The sequence below is a fragment of the Condylura cristata genome, unplaced genomic scaffold, assembly GCF_000260355.1.
Source record: "Condylura cristata isolate star-nosed mole 26May11 unplaced genomic scaffold, ConCri1.0 scaffold00003, whole genome shotgun sequence".
Lineage (NCBI taxonomy): Eukaryota > Metazoa > Chordata > Mammalia > Eulipotyphla > Talpidae > Condylura > Condylura cristata.
The window spans coordinates 10,523,373-10,537,438 of NW_004567104.1; the positions used below are offsets into that span (position 1 = coordinate 10,523,373).

Sequence of the window (14,066 nt, forward strand, 5' to 3'; positions counted from 1 at the left end):
TTATCTCTTCCCAGTTTCTGATGTTTCTCTGCTTCAGCTGCACTACCTCAACCTCTGCCTATGTTTCACATGGAGTTTTCTTGTGTGTCTGTATCAAGCCTCCTTCTTCTTAAATGGACAGATGTTATATTGTATTAAGGGTCCATTCTGTTCCTCTATACCTCATTTTAACTAGTTACAACTAGAGCAATACCATTTCCAAGTAAGTTTTCCATTTTGAGATGGTAGGGAATAAGAAACTAACTTTTGGAAGGACACAATTTAACCTGTTATAACATTAACCATAAAATAAGAACTGAAATATTAAGACATGCCAGGTAACAAATATGGAGAAGGATGAAAGATAAACAAAAACCACATGTTTTAATAGTGTCATTTTTATTGAAAAAGTACAAATTTTACATAAAAATATTTAAAATGAATTATTTCTCCCACCCCTTTCTATGTCTTTTACTATTTTTCTTTAGGTTTTAAGTTGTGGTTTAAAAGCCATTTATACATTGAGACTACTTAAAAACTCTCCAAAACTATTTCAGTGTAAGGGGATATTGATTTGTTTTTCTTTCCTATGTTTAGATATTCATGCATTCAATCATTTGTTCATCTATTTACTGACAAATATATTTTGTATGGGTGTTATGTTCAGATATTTTTCTAGGTAGTGGAAAAATAGGTGTAATTGGGACTAAGTGTCCCTTGGCTTATAGTCACGTGAGAGGAGACATTCTGAAAAAATACAAAATAATTTGCCTTAAAAGTTTTGTGGAAACCAACTTGAATTGAAATAAAGGTGGACTTTTAAAAAATTAAAACTACCCAATAAGGAGATGACTACCTTCTACTGCGTGAGTTGTCTACCAAGGAAATAATCTACTGAATTATTCCATAAAGTAATTTCTGCCTTTTAATGGGAAATTAGATTAGAAAAACTTCTACTTTTCTTTCCAGTTCAAAAATATTATGACCATAGAATTAGTAATCCCTGGGGGTAGCAGTAAGGCCATACTCACCAATTCTTGGCCCTAGTTCCCCATTTAGCGATTAACTCCTTAGGTTTCATCTTTATTTGCTCATAAGATACCATTTGTAAATACAAACTATAAAAAATACAAAATAATAGATAAGTCAATTTGTTGGGATGTAAGAACTTAATTAATATTGTTTTAAAAAACAGAGCAAGGAGAATCAGAAGTGACAGGTGTCTGCAGCATTTTATGCATTTAGAGTTGAATGAATCTTTTTGAAGACATTTTATCAGAACACATTTAAATGAACATTTGAACCTAGAACTAAAGAGAATAAATTGTGTTGTGTTTAGGGATAACATTTGGAGGAGGTTAGACAAATAATCCAACTGATTTTTTCCCCTCAACTGTTTAGATTAAATGGTGAAATGAAAGATTTTGTTCAATGATTTTGGAAGAAAAAGTAATTGTTCCTCTGGAAAATAAATGATACAACCGTAAGCAAATATTTACTAAATATTTATATTTGGCACAAGGTGGGGAGATGGACAGATAGAATATTTGGTTCTTTTCTGATGATTTACCTGTGTTTGTCCTATACAACTTCCCATTTTCTCCTACTACTCAAATGAAACAAAACTCCCTGATTCATGACAACATGATCACTGGTAATAGAGTCCTTTATCTAAAATATTTTCAGTGTTTCTGGCTAGTTTCACTTTTTCTAGCAATGAAAAACACATATAGACCTAGAAAATGTCCCTTGTCCACTGAGCATTAATTTGCACTTTCTTCTTCTTCTTCTTTATAAAAACATACTTTTTTCAGTGCTACTTTCTGATTTCCATTCAGTTCACGGGTATTGCACAAATCCTGCAGGTTCTGAAAAATGCAAATTCTGTTTGCACATTGTGTTTATAAACAGGAGGTAACAGGATCACCTCTCATGATCTTTCAGTAGTGGCCTTCAACTTTGGGAATGTTCTCTCTGAAAGGCACCTACAAACTACCAATATGGCATACTACTTACGTGATGGATAGTTCTTCCTTTCAGAATCTTCCAAAAGTAAATAATAAAAGAAAGATAGAAGGTATTGTCACAGTTTTTGAAACAAAGTATTTTAGAATTCTGTTAGTAAGGACTTATGAAAGATTTCTTGACAATGTCACTTTTCTGAAATAAGCTGGTCACTCTTCAGAGGTGTTGAAAAGCATGTGCTTTGGTCTTCACCAACAAGCAGCTTTCCTTTGTGAGATGTATCATCACAGCATATCACCTTGATAAGTGATATGTCACTTTGAAGGCACTGGTTTTTTTCTCTTCAGATCACTTAGTTAATTAAAAAGGCCCCGAAAAAACTGGCCTCTTGGTCCATGGCGATCAGTTTGTCATTAGTTACAGAGACAAAAATTCTGTCACCTTCCTTAAGTTCAAATATTCCCCCTTGATAGATAGAATAGAGTCCATATTCTGAATCTTTTGACCAACAGCTACTTCTAGCACTTTTCATCAGCATTATAGGATCAGGATAGCTGGTGTATTTGTAAATGTACTGTACCATTTGTTTGTTTTTCTTTTTGCCCTTTTCTGTTGAAACTGTTCCCAAATTTTCCTCAGATTCCTGAAATCGAAAGTAAGTTTGGGAATAGATGTAATAAAACCCTGGTTTAATGATAACCAACTCTCCATTCCTTAAGTGAAAACTGTTCAAGAACGAATGTCCTTTTCTTGATGACTCCCACGTGTTTATTTTCTGGCCCAAAGCTTTTCCAATCTTGGAGTCTGAATGAAATTTAGAGAGAAAAACAGTTAATGGAAGGGAATTTGTAGCAAAAAAAGTTTCCCTATAGCTGTGGTCAGCCTGTTTTGGGTTGAGATTAGAAAGGATTTTAATAAAACTTGCTCCATCAATCTTAGGTGTATTCTAAGTTCTAATCTGGAGAACCCTTGATCTCCAGGAATCTGGAGGTGCTTTGTGTCTTTGTAATCTGTTGGGAATTTCTTACAATACTTTGTCAGACATATTTCCCACCTTCACCTTGATTGACTCAAATTCAAATGTCAATCTTTGCTCTTGGGCAGAACCCTTGCCTCTCTCAGGGTACTGGTGAGCTCAAACTGACAATATACAAGGAAACATCTATCTCCTTAGCCTAGAGTTTATAACTTCTTGCTATTGCTTTGGGTTTATTCCCTTGTAGTCCACAATAAGAGGGCAAACTCTTTAGCAGAGAGCCCAGATGGGAGCTTGAGCTCCTGGATCTTTAAATCTCAAAGACTTTGAATACATGATGACCCTACTAAAATATGAAATCCCTTTAAATTCAGGTTCATCTCCATGACAGGTGCAATTTTAGTTTTTCAAGAGTTTAAAACAACTATCATATTTATTGATGAATAGTAAATAGTAACATTATAATGTCATATATTTATGAATCATGAGTTTAGGAAAACCAGAAGGCAATTGTCCAGGAAAACAAACATCAAACAAAATCAATAACATTTTCATCCATTAGCTGACATCTGAAAATTCTTTAACTTGACACAAAACTTTGAAATGTCTATTATTGCCAATATACAAGGTATTTTGCATGTGCTAATCATCATTGTTTTATGAGCTCAAGGCTATCTCTGCCTTGTATATGAAGAACAGAAGCTTGATTTGTTAAGTAATTTGCTCAAAACCTCTATCTAGGTAAAGGGAGCTGGGATTCCATTGTCTGCAGTCTGAAGGACACATGCAACTTAACCGAAACATGGACACTTGCTCTATGCTTAAAGATTAGACTCAACATATTTCATTATGAAACAACAATGTTGTTCCATAAGTGAAAAATAGTCACATATTGGCAACTGGTCTAACATAATACACATCCCACTAGGAGGTTTAGTGATTCATAGTGAAAATAAATAACTGATTTAGAAACTTTGAAGAGAAGGAAGACTTAATGGAGGTGAGAGAAATTACCTCAAAAAAGGAGAAAACAAACAAACCAAAAATGAGTGACAAAGAAATTCCAAGACAAATTTCTCCTTCATAATTATTTTCCTGAGGTCAGTTATGCTATTGCAGGAACTGAGCTATTCATCTGTAATCTTGCATCAATCTGAGACCTAATTACCACTGAACATTTTTTTTTGGTAAATAGCTATGTAAACATTTCAGGAAGAAGTTAAAAGTATAAATTATTTGGGGGCAAATTCATCCATTGATTTTCTTTAAACCATATATGTTTTATTTCTCTTACTTGGATCTGAGGCTATACTTCTTGAACTGGTTGCAGTTATATGAGCTGCTGCTCTCTGAGGAAATTTTTCTCCTACTGGGTTTTGGCTATTTTGCTGCTTTTCTAAAAGAGAAGGGACAAAGAATCATCAGCACTTGTTAAACTGCCTCTCAAATACATTACTGTTCATAGGCATTGTAAGCACACTGGACTTCCAAAGTGAAATCTATGGGTTTAGAAAACCAGATGAGTAAGATTCAAAACAACCTACATTTTAATAGAATAGTCAGTCTACTGCAGCTTACGTTTAATTTGAAAAGTTCTTAAGATGAGAAAAGTAAGCACTAACATGGCTTATAATTCATCAGCATCGCAGAGGATGGGTTCAAGCAGAATATAGAAAAGTGAAGTTTTCTTACCACTTTCAAAAAAAAAAAAAAGACTGTTGACTTATAATTATCCTGCTGAGGGATTTAAAATGCACACATCACTGAGTATTGACAAATTTCCACTTTGAATTTTATATAGGAAAAAAATCACAGTAATAGCATTTTTCATCCTCTCGATTAATTTTTCCTCTTTGTTAGTTACTACTGACTTAATAGAGGGGCAGAGACAACAATTTTCCATTGAGGCTGCAAATTGGAATCAAACATTTGTCCTGCCTGATCTCCCAAAAGGAGTATGAAATGATGTTTTTATGAGCATATAAATCATTGGTTGCATTAGATATAGTGAATAATGTTTATTGACAAGCATCCAGAGTACTTTAGGACAGCCTTAAGAAATATAAATCCAATAAATTTCCCCCCAAAAAAATCAGCTGATGCTTACATTGGTTATCAAGATAAATAAAAATATTGAAACATTTTATATTTAATATGTAGTAACCATCAATAACTATTACCTAATGTTTAATAAAATGTTAAATAATATATCTTAATATTCATAATGGATAAATAACAAAAGTTGTCAGGGATGAAGCATTGCAATTACTCCCTACAGGGATTTCAGAGGCTGATCATAGATTATAATGAGAGTTCAGGAATTTAGAGCCTGTTAGGAGGACATGAACTAGAAAGTGAAAATATACTTAGGAGAAACAGAAATAAAGAGTGATGAGCATTCAGAGGAGGGAAGTTCCCACTTATTTTGGAGCTGAGACACAGGAGTGTTTACACTAAGGTCTTTTCATTCACTTTGTTTAACAAACACAAATGGCAGGTACTCTCCTAGGGACAAAGACAAAGAATGATTAACGAATGTAAGAAAGAGTTTGGGGTGCTCCGGTGAATGTCTGAGCAGGGAGAAGATGGCTGGCATGGGAACCACAGGGCGAAGGCCAGTCCCAAGCTCTAGCACAGAGCCAAAGGCAGGAGGCACAAAGCATTCCTGGGACATAGGCATGGGCTCACACACACACTAAAATCTTTCTTCTCTGCCAGGCTGCTGTGCCTAGGGAGAAGGAGTTCACCCAATATTAGGCCAACAGACTTGGATTTGAAGGAATATTGGAAAAATTTAATTGGTTTTGGTGAGAGAAGGGGAAAGAAATGTGCTATGCCTCAGGCTTACTCTCACAGTAAAGGTTAGTAGACAAAAAGGGAGACTGGCAAGCTATCAGACTATTACAGTTGTTCAGAACTGAGAATAGGAGCCCTAACTGAGGTTAGCAACGGGGAGCTGAAAGGAGGTGCTGCTATAATTCCATTGGAGAGGAATGAATGGAAAATGAGAATCACTTCTCCAATTGGTGCTAGCTGTGAGTTATTCAGGATGGGTGGGAATTCATGCCATCTGAAAACCAAATATGGCATGGGGATGTAAGGCAGTTAAATACTATTCTCAGAATGCTCAGCTTTCAAGGTTGATGTGTACAACACCTCCATTGTTAAATAATTTAGAATGCTTTGCCCAGCCCAGACCTTACCATTGTGCTTTTAAATTTTCAAGAACTGAATTAAGTTATAATTTGGGGTCATCATAAGGATATGGGGAAGTCCAGACTTCAAAGTAAATTCTAAAAATAGGAGACTTTGTAATGACTATGCAAATGCCTCTCAGAAAATAAACCTATACTTATGTACATTTGAGTGATATAGATACATTTTGTCATACTGAGAAAATGATGATTTCTATACCTTATTGGGGTGAATAAAAAAAGAATATTTTTCTTCTGACTAAAATAGTATGTGCATCTACTGTAGAATGTGGGTCTGGTGTACCTCATAAGAAAGGATGGAGTGCTTGCCTGTTGACCACTGTTTTTGCATTTGGGGAAATAGAAAGAATGTCTAGGTCCTGGGATAAAATCTTACGCTTCATATTTAATAAATGGGGTTGTCAAGTGAGGCAGAAGCTTACAGTATTAGAAAAGGATAGCTGAAAATGTAGGAAGACATCATTACAACATATATTTAAAAACTTTCTTCTTTTCCAGTCTGGTATGTTTGGGAAGAAGTTGCAGACATAATTCAGTGATTTTATTTATTTATTTATTCATTAACTATACACACACACATACATGCATATATAAATATGTATGTATATATATATATATATAAAGAGATGTCTATGTAGAGAGAGATCGAGGTAACAGGACACAGGGAATGCAATAACTGACATTGAATTGTGTGCTTTAAAGTAGGTGACTATGTGAATTGTAGCTCAATAAACACATACAAATACACTCTGAAGGAGGGGGGAAAGGAGAAGGGAGAATCTATCAAATTTGAGGAATAGTTAGGTACTGGGTATAGAGAGGTAAGAGAAAGATGGGATCTTTGTGAATATTTAATCTAGTTGGGAATCAGCACAAAGATTAAAGCCATATACAAATAAGAGGAACAAACAAAGCAAGTATGGCAGAAATAAGGACGTGGAGAAACGTGACCAGACAAGTTCTCTCTGAAGTGGTGACAATTAGGTAATGAGAATGGAGGAGAAGGGACCAGTTATATGAAATGTCAGGAACACCAGAAAGTAGACAGAGAACCACAGAAGATAGCCCAGGCAGTGGCCCTGAGGGGCTGGATGCTGAGAGGCCATGAACAGGAAGATGGCCAAAGAGGGGGACCACAGCATGAGATGGGGGGGTGGGGTGGGGTTGCTGTGTGATGACGAGAAGGAACTTTGCATCCAGAGAGGCATAGAGCGAAAGGTGGTCAGAGCAGAGAAGATGGTCAACGTTGGGGGCCCTGATTTACTCTACTTTCAGTCATATTCCAGAAAGGTTTTAAATGACATATAACACATCAGAAGGTGAAAAGATATATAATAGAAGAAACTAAAGAAAGCAAAATCTAAATGGGAAAAATGATACTTAGCTATAATAAAGTTCAAACCACAAATGGGGCACACTGAGTTTTCTCTCAGCCAAGGCAAAGAGGGAAATAGAATCAACAGGCTTGAGGTGAGAGGTGGGATGTGTGGATCAGAACAAAGAGAAAGTGCTGCTCACTCTGTCATAAAGTTGACAGTAGAAAATGAAAATAACCAAAAAATACTACCTGGAACTGTGGTAATGGTTTCCTCATAGATCCTCAAAAACATCTGCAAATAGTATTAAATAGGCTTGTTAATTTCCAAAAAATTTAAACTGACTCTGGAATACCCATGTCCTTCTGCTGTGTCTAACAGGAAATTTCTGCATAAGATAACAATCCAGCAGCTGTTCAAGCAGTTTGTGTAGGGCAGGTGGGGATGAATCCTGAGGCAGCTGACGCTCTGGTGATGGAAGGATAGTTCTCTGTCTGGGAAAGTTGTATCTGATAAAGTCTTTGGAAGGTTACAATGGAGCAACACAGGTGAAGGGAGCTGCCTGTCATATTAGGTCAGCCTGGGGCTGATGGATGTGGTGGCCATGTGTCACCTCATTTTGTGTGTATGTGTTCATGCGTATGTTTGTATAAGTTCACTATGAAGTTAAAGGACTTTAAACGGTCAGACAAACTCACACCCAAGAGGTAAGGCACAGCTTTTCTCAGGATACCCCCCCACACTCACCCCATCATGATGTAATCTGGCAATACTGACCATGTCCTTTCCATTTCTGTGAAAGTCACTGAGCATTCCTATTACAGAGATATTTTGCAAAGTTCCATTATTTTTACTAAACATCTAGTATCACTGTCTGTACTAATGGGTGGGAAAACCACTAAGAAGCAGTACAGGTTTAGTCTCTGACTTGGTTCATCCAGAGCTCTAATTCTGTTCCATTAATTTCTGACACCCTTGAGGCTTTGCCCATCACTGCCTCTGTTCCATCGCTCTTGTTGATTTTTGCAGTTCCCTCCCTACATTAGAGATCCCTCAGTCTCTGCTTCTCTGACTCCAAGCCAGACTCCTGATAATAGGGGGTATCATGTGTAGTATAGAGGTGTGTGAGAAGGGAAAGGGAGAGGTGGCCTGAGCAATCTGTCTCTCTCTTTCTCTTATTCTTGACTCTTTCCTCAAACTCCTCTTCTCTCTCTCTCTCTCTCTCTTTCATTTTGGGACAGAATGGAAGGAAGCAGGAAGAGCAGCAATAAAGTGAGAAGGGTAATTCCTACAGTGTGGGAAGCAGAATAAAGATTACAGGTGGCAAGGTGAGATAACCCAACTGGGAAAGTTTGCTAAATTCCTACTGATAAGAACTTTAATTTCTTCATCTCTTATAAAAAGAGAGAGAATAACAAACTTTTGTGAGGATTAAATGAGATCATATATATATAATGGCATAGGATGTTTACTCAAAACAATCTTTTAAATTAATGGTGCCTAAAAAAAATAGGTCATTCATCTCCTCTCCCTTCCCAGCCCCTCTCTGGGTCACCTCCCACTGTCTCTATCATCGTTAGTGGCAGGATGTGAGAATGGGAGAAAAAGGAAGAATGGCAGGAAAGAGATATGTAAACTCTATCCCCACTACTCTTATCTCCCATGCCCACCTCAAGCATCTTCTTCATTCTCCAGATTTCTACCTTTGTACAGTTTACTTTCCAGCCACCCATGAGGTTGCTGTCTCCTGTAGTCCCAGGGACTGAGGAATCAAATTCCTAGGCTGCCTAGAGGCCTCCCCAGCCTTGGCCTTTCCAGCACTCACTCCCTGGAACAGTGGAACTCCCTGTTTGTGCAGAAAGATTACTCTGCCCTGGACTTCTGGGAAGCCACGGAGCAAATATGTTTCTAGGACTCCCATGTTGAAGTCCGATTTCATTTCTCTTAGAAATAGCATCCTAAGTGTCTTGACTGTACTGGGAAGATGGCTTTCTGACCTTTTCAGGTAGTCAGAAGATCAATATATATTCAATGCCACATTATAAAGAAGGAAGTTGTCTGAGAGAAAAAACTTGACTTCATGTGAGTCACACTACTGAAAGTAATTTAATCACACTCAGTGGCCTAAGCTGTTAACATCATATTTCTGTTGGAGTTCCTGTTAAAGTAAATTCAGTTAAAGATATTATTTTGTCATTTATACTATTTTGTCATTTACTAAGTGTAAATTGAGATGTCATCATCTTCAATTTCTCAGTCTCTTTCCTCCCTCATGCTTTCTTTCTTCATCTCTATATGCATTCAAAATAATTATGTGCAATTCCAAAGATCACAGTATGAGAAAAATATAAAATACCATTATTTGACCTCTTTTGTCTCCTTAATAAAAAGGCAAATATTGGTACACATGCTTTATTATTGTGTGACCTTGAGCACATTGCCCTGTCTGCACCTCAGTTTCCATGAAGAGGATAAGTTTAGACTCTCTAAAGGGCAGAGGTAATCTAGGATAGAGGATGAATTCAGAGCAGAGTCAGCCAGGATCTCCTATACCACTTTTTCTGGTTCTATGAATTGGGGGGGGGGATCATTTAAAACTCTCTGAACCTCAGTTTTCTCATTTGTGAAAGTAGGACTCTAGAACTGACAATCTTTTCCTTGACCTTCTCAGCCTGTTGGTAACTTCACTTTACCATATTACCCACTTACCTTTCGAATGAGCTGTCGTAATTGCCATCTCACTTGTGAGCAAGGGTTTATATTCTCCTCATCTATGGGAATCCAAAGACCCTCATCTTCATTTAAAAAGCATGCAATGCTATTTTTGGAGAACTTGTCCTGCATCTGGATTAAGATGGAATACAACACAATATTATACAAACATGTTTTTTTTGTTGTTGTTGCTGTTGTTTATCTAGAAGTGAAAACAATAGAGACAACAGATTTAGAGAATTCTTAGCATCTTGACATTCATGGCCTGAAATAAAAGCAAAAATGTTATTTGTCCTTTGAATAAAAAACAAGCACCTGCATGTAGGGAGAAGGATACAGGTGTGGGCCAGGTGCCCTGGTTCACAATAGCCTTCTTTGTTCCTACCATTAAACGTGTGTATACTTAAAAAGTAAATTGCTGCTTCTATTCTGTATTGGTTCTTCCTTTGAACTCACTATGGAGCTCTGTGAAGTTCCTTCCAGCTTGATCCAGTGGATGGCATTCTAAACTTGAGACCCACCTAGATACAAGTAGACAGTGGAGTCTGCTTAAATTCCAAAATCCTAAATGAAGACTTAGCCAAACTCTTTGGAATAAAGGCAGTGTTCTGTTTCTTAATCTGAGTCTTGTCTGTCTGAGTAGATTCCAGTCATTGTTATGATGTCTGCCTTCTGGATAGCAGAATCTGGGCCACATTACCACTAGAAATCTGAACATTAAATGTGCTCGTGGGCATTTACCTGCAGGAACTTGAAGCACCATTTTGCGGTTTGCTCTCTTCTTCTAATTGTAAGCAAGCTTTCACAATAGCCAGTTCCTTGTCTACACACACCTCAAACCACCTAGAATACTATACTTCAGGCCAATAACTGCTTAGTCTTATAAAACACAGGAAATTCAGGCAAGGTCAGAGTTTAGTTTTTGTTTTCCTGTTTTGATTTTTAACAATAGGGATTGAGGACATGGTATTTCCTTGTAAAAACCCAGGGAACTTCCTTTCTCTGGGAAAATAAATAGGGAAATAACCATTTCTGTCTGTTACTTGAAATTAAGGGACACCCAAACTTGAGGGGAGGATAGAACTTAAAGGTGACCTATTCCTCCCTCTGGAATACAATCTCATTGCAAATGAAATAGCTTAACTGCTTGAGAAGCCAAGCCAGTCACATGGTTCCAAACCCAGTCAAATACCCATGACTTGATCAAGGGGTCTTTTAAGTGCAGAGATACAAATATGAGTCAATTTATAGCTTTCCACATACTCTGACATTGAACAGTCATTTACTTGGAAATACATACTTATTTCTAATTCCTTTTTTTTAATTATCAGAGCAAACAATGCTGTTAATAAGTGCTATGGTGATTATAACTGTGGACACAGGACCTGTGCTCTGTTAGGCAGTAGAATTATACAGCGTTTTTGGCCTTATTTTTCCCTTGCTTTTCCACAATGGCTATCTATTGACATCAGCAATTAATTTGGCAGTTGAGGAGAATTGCCAAAGAAAGCACTGAATTGCATAACATGAAAAATGGAACTTGGCTAGCCAATTGGGGGCAGGATCAGAGAGGATTTAGCCACAGGCCAGAGGGTGGTTCCAGGAAGAGAAGACAGTTTTACTGGATATAGTCTGAGTCTGGCTGGTAGGAGAAGCCTGCCTAGGCTTCAGCTTGAAACTGAACAAACAAGCTCACAAACTTCCATGACTTCTATGATGATTCCAAGGATGATTAATGATGATGAATATGAGGTGGTTTCCTCCCTCTTCCTTCCCACGTCTAAGTATGAAAACATATCTCAGGTGGAGTTACTCTCTTGCTACCCACATCTGGGTGTTAGGGGGTAGGAGAACAAGTATCCTGTTTACATCTGCCTGTTCTGGAAGGAGAGATAGCTTATGCACTGGGTGTCTGCTCTTTTGCTCTAGTAGCCCTCGGTTCTGCTAGATGAATTTTCCCTGCAATTGTTATTGGTGTAATTGCATGCATGATTGTTGTATAGGCCACGGCAGGTCAACAGGGTAAACACCTTTGCTGGTTGACCTGGAGACTTCAAAGTGGAAGCACTGACTCTTTTCTTCTGTTCAGATATTAATCTCTGACAGTCATTTGATGTAGACCACAAATAACACAAAAGATTGATTTTTTTTTTAATGGAGATTGGTGGAGAAGAGTGCCCTGTACATCTTCTTCTATCTATGATACAAAGTCATGTGACATAAAGTCATCCTGTCATCAAACTTTCTCAGAGACAGAGACTTGAGAGGCTGAGCCCTTATTTGCTGTTCATGTTTGTAGACCCACAGGTTTATTTGAGAATCCAACACTCACTAAACCATATTCTTTATAATCCTTGCTCACTGTATCTTCTACAAATTTTTACTAGTTATGTGAAACTTGGGGTCTGTTTTAGAAAATCAATACTAATTAATACTAGTATCAAAACATTCCAAAATGCTACACAAACAAGGAGATTCAAATTTATTTTCCCTTGCAAAAATTCCTGATGCAAGAGTCCTCAAAAGACTTCTCAATACTAAGTATAATGGCTACAATTTATTGAACACCTACTTAATGCCTGTTTTAAAATTGGGCTTTATCTTTTACTAACTTGGTAATCTCAGACAAATCACCTAACGTTTTGAGGCTTAGTTTTTCAACTATAGAATGGGGTAATGTATAACATACATATCATCTTATATATATAATATATTGCATATATTACACAAACATTATAGGATTGTTATGATGATGAAATAGAACAATCCTTTCAAAGTTTCTATTTGCTTAATATCTATTCATTCTTCTCCCCACTCTTTATAAATTATTTTGCATGTATGTATATATGTGCCAACATATATAAATATACAGCCAAGAAAAGTATGTGTAATTTGGAAAATGTTAAGCTTTCTTTAGAATTTCTATTTCCATTTTTAAGGTACAATTTTTAAAAACATGGTCAGATAATTGCATGAGTCAATTCAATTTTAAAAATTCAGTTAATTCAGTCTTTAAATTAGGCCCACTTGTAATGTGAACAAATTAAGGGAAATTTTCTATTTGGACAAACAGACTCAATCTGTTTATGTTGCAAAGTTAGCAAAGGTTGGGGCATGTTCACTATAAGTTGATAAACACAGCAGTATTCCAGCCTCTCATGCAGAGTAAGAATGAAATAATCATACCTTTCATTATTTTTCTTTTCTCTTACAAACATACAAGCTTTTGTGAATAAATCTACAATAAATCAGATTTTACTGTCCATATCCATATGTTCATAATTACTTGCAAGTCAAATAGGATCTGCTTCATCCATTTCAAGAGTAAAAATTTCTGATCAAATGAGATAATAAAATGCATACTCTACATAATAAACAGATGCATTTCCTTAATAGATAAGCATTCCATGAGGTTTGTGCAATTACTGTTTATCTGAGACCTTTAGCCTTCATTTGCTAAACTGATGGAAGATTTAATAGTCCATTAGTCCAGTTCAGCAGGTTGCAAGTTATATTACAATGAGCAAATTCCTGTCTGAGGTTAAATAAGCCATTCCTCTAGAAATCTTCCAGACTAGAAGTCTTCTAAAAGACTAGAATTCTCTAGACTTCTAAAATTAGGGTGTGTAAAGTTCCTTTCAGCTTACAGTTTTTTTAATTATATAAAACACGGTCAGCTAAAATATACCTAACAGTTCAAAAACTGAGTTGTCTTATTTTCAGCAGTTTTTCAATACTGTTCCCAAAGTTTTATGTAATTGAGAAATATACAAATTAACATGCCTCTAAGCAGTTTTGTTTTTTTTTTTAAATAAAAGATTTATTTATTTATCCATATAGAACTGGGGTACAGGCCAGAGATGCGGAGGGTGAGAGGATTCACCAGAGACAGAGTGGGGAGCA

The 14,066-nt window shown here is 36.6% G+C and overlaps 1 protein-coding gene across 1 annotated transcript in view; it reads right to left on the bottom strand.

The window, feature by feature from the left end:
* Positions 1-440: 440 nt before the first annotated feature.
* Positions 441-14,066, bottom strand: part of TNFSF10 (tumor necrosis factor (ligand) superfamily, member 10) — a 15,205-nt gene continuing 1,579 nt past the window's right edge. The window contains exons 3-6 of the mRNA XM_004675390.2: positions 10,161-10,295; positions 7,703-7,745; positions 4,215-4,316; positions 441-2,748 (exon numbers count right to left, since the gene is read on the bottom strand). Of these exons, the coding sequence (XP_004675447.2) occupies positions 2,297-2,748; positions 4,215-4,316; positions 7,703-7,745; positions 10,161-10,295 (732 nt within the window). The 3' untranslated portion in view covers positions 441-2,296. The remainder of the gene's footprint in view (positions 2,749-4,214; positions 4,317-7,702; positions 7,746-10,160; positions 10,296-14,066) is intronic.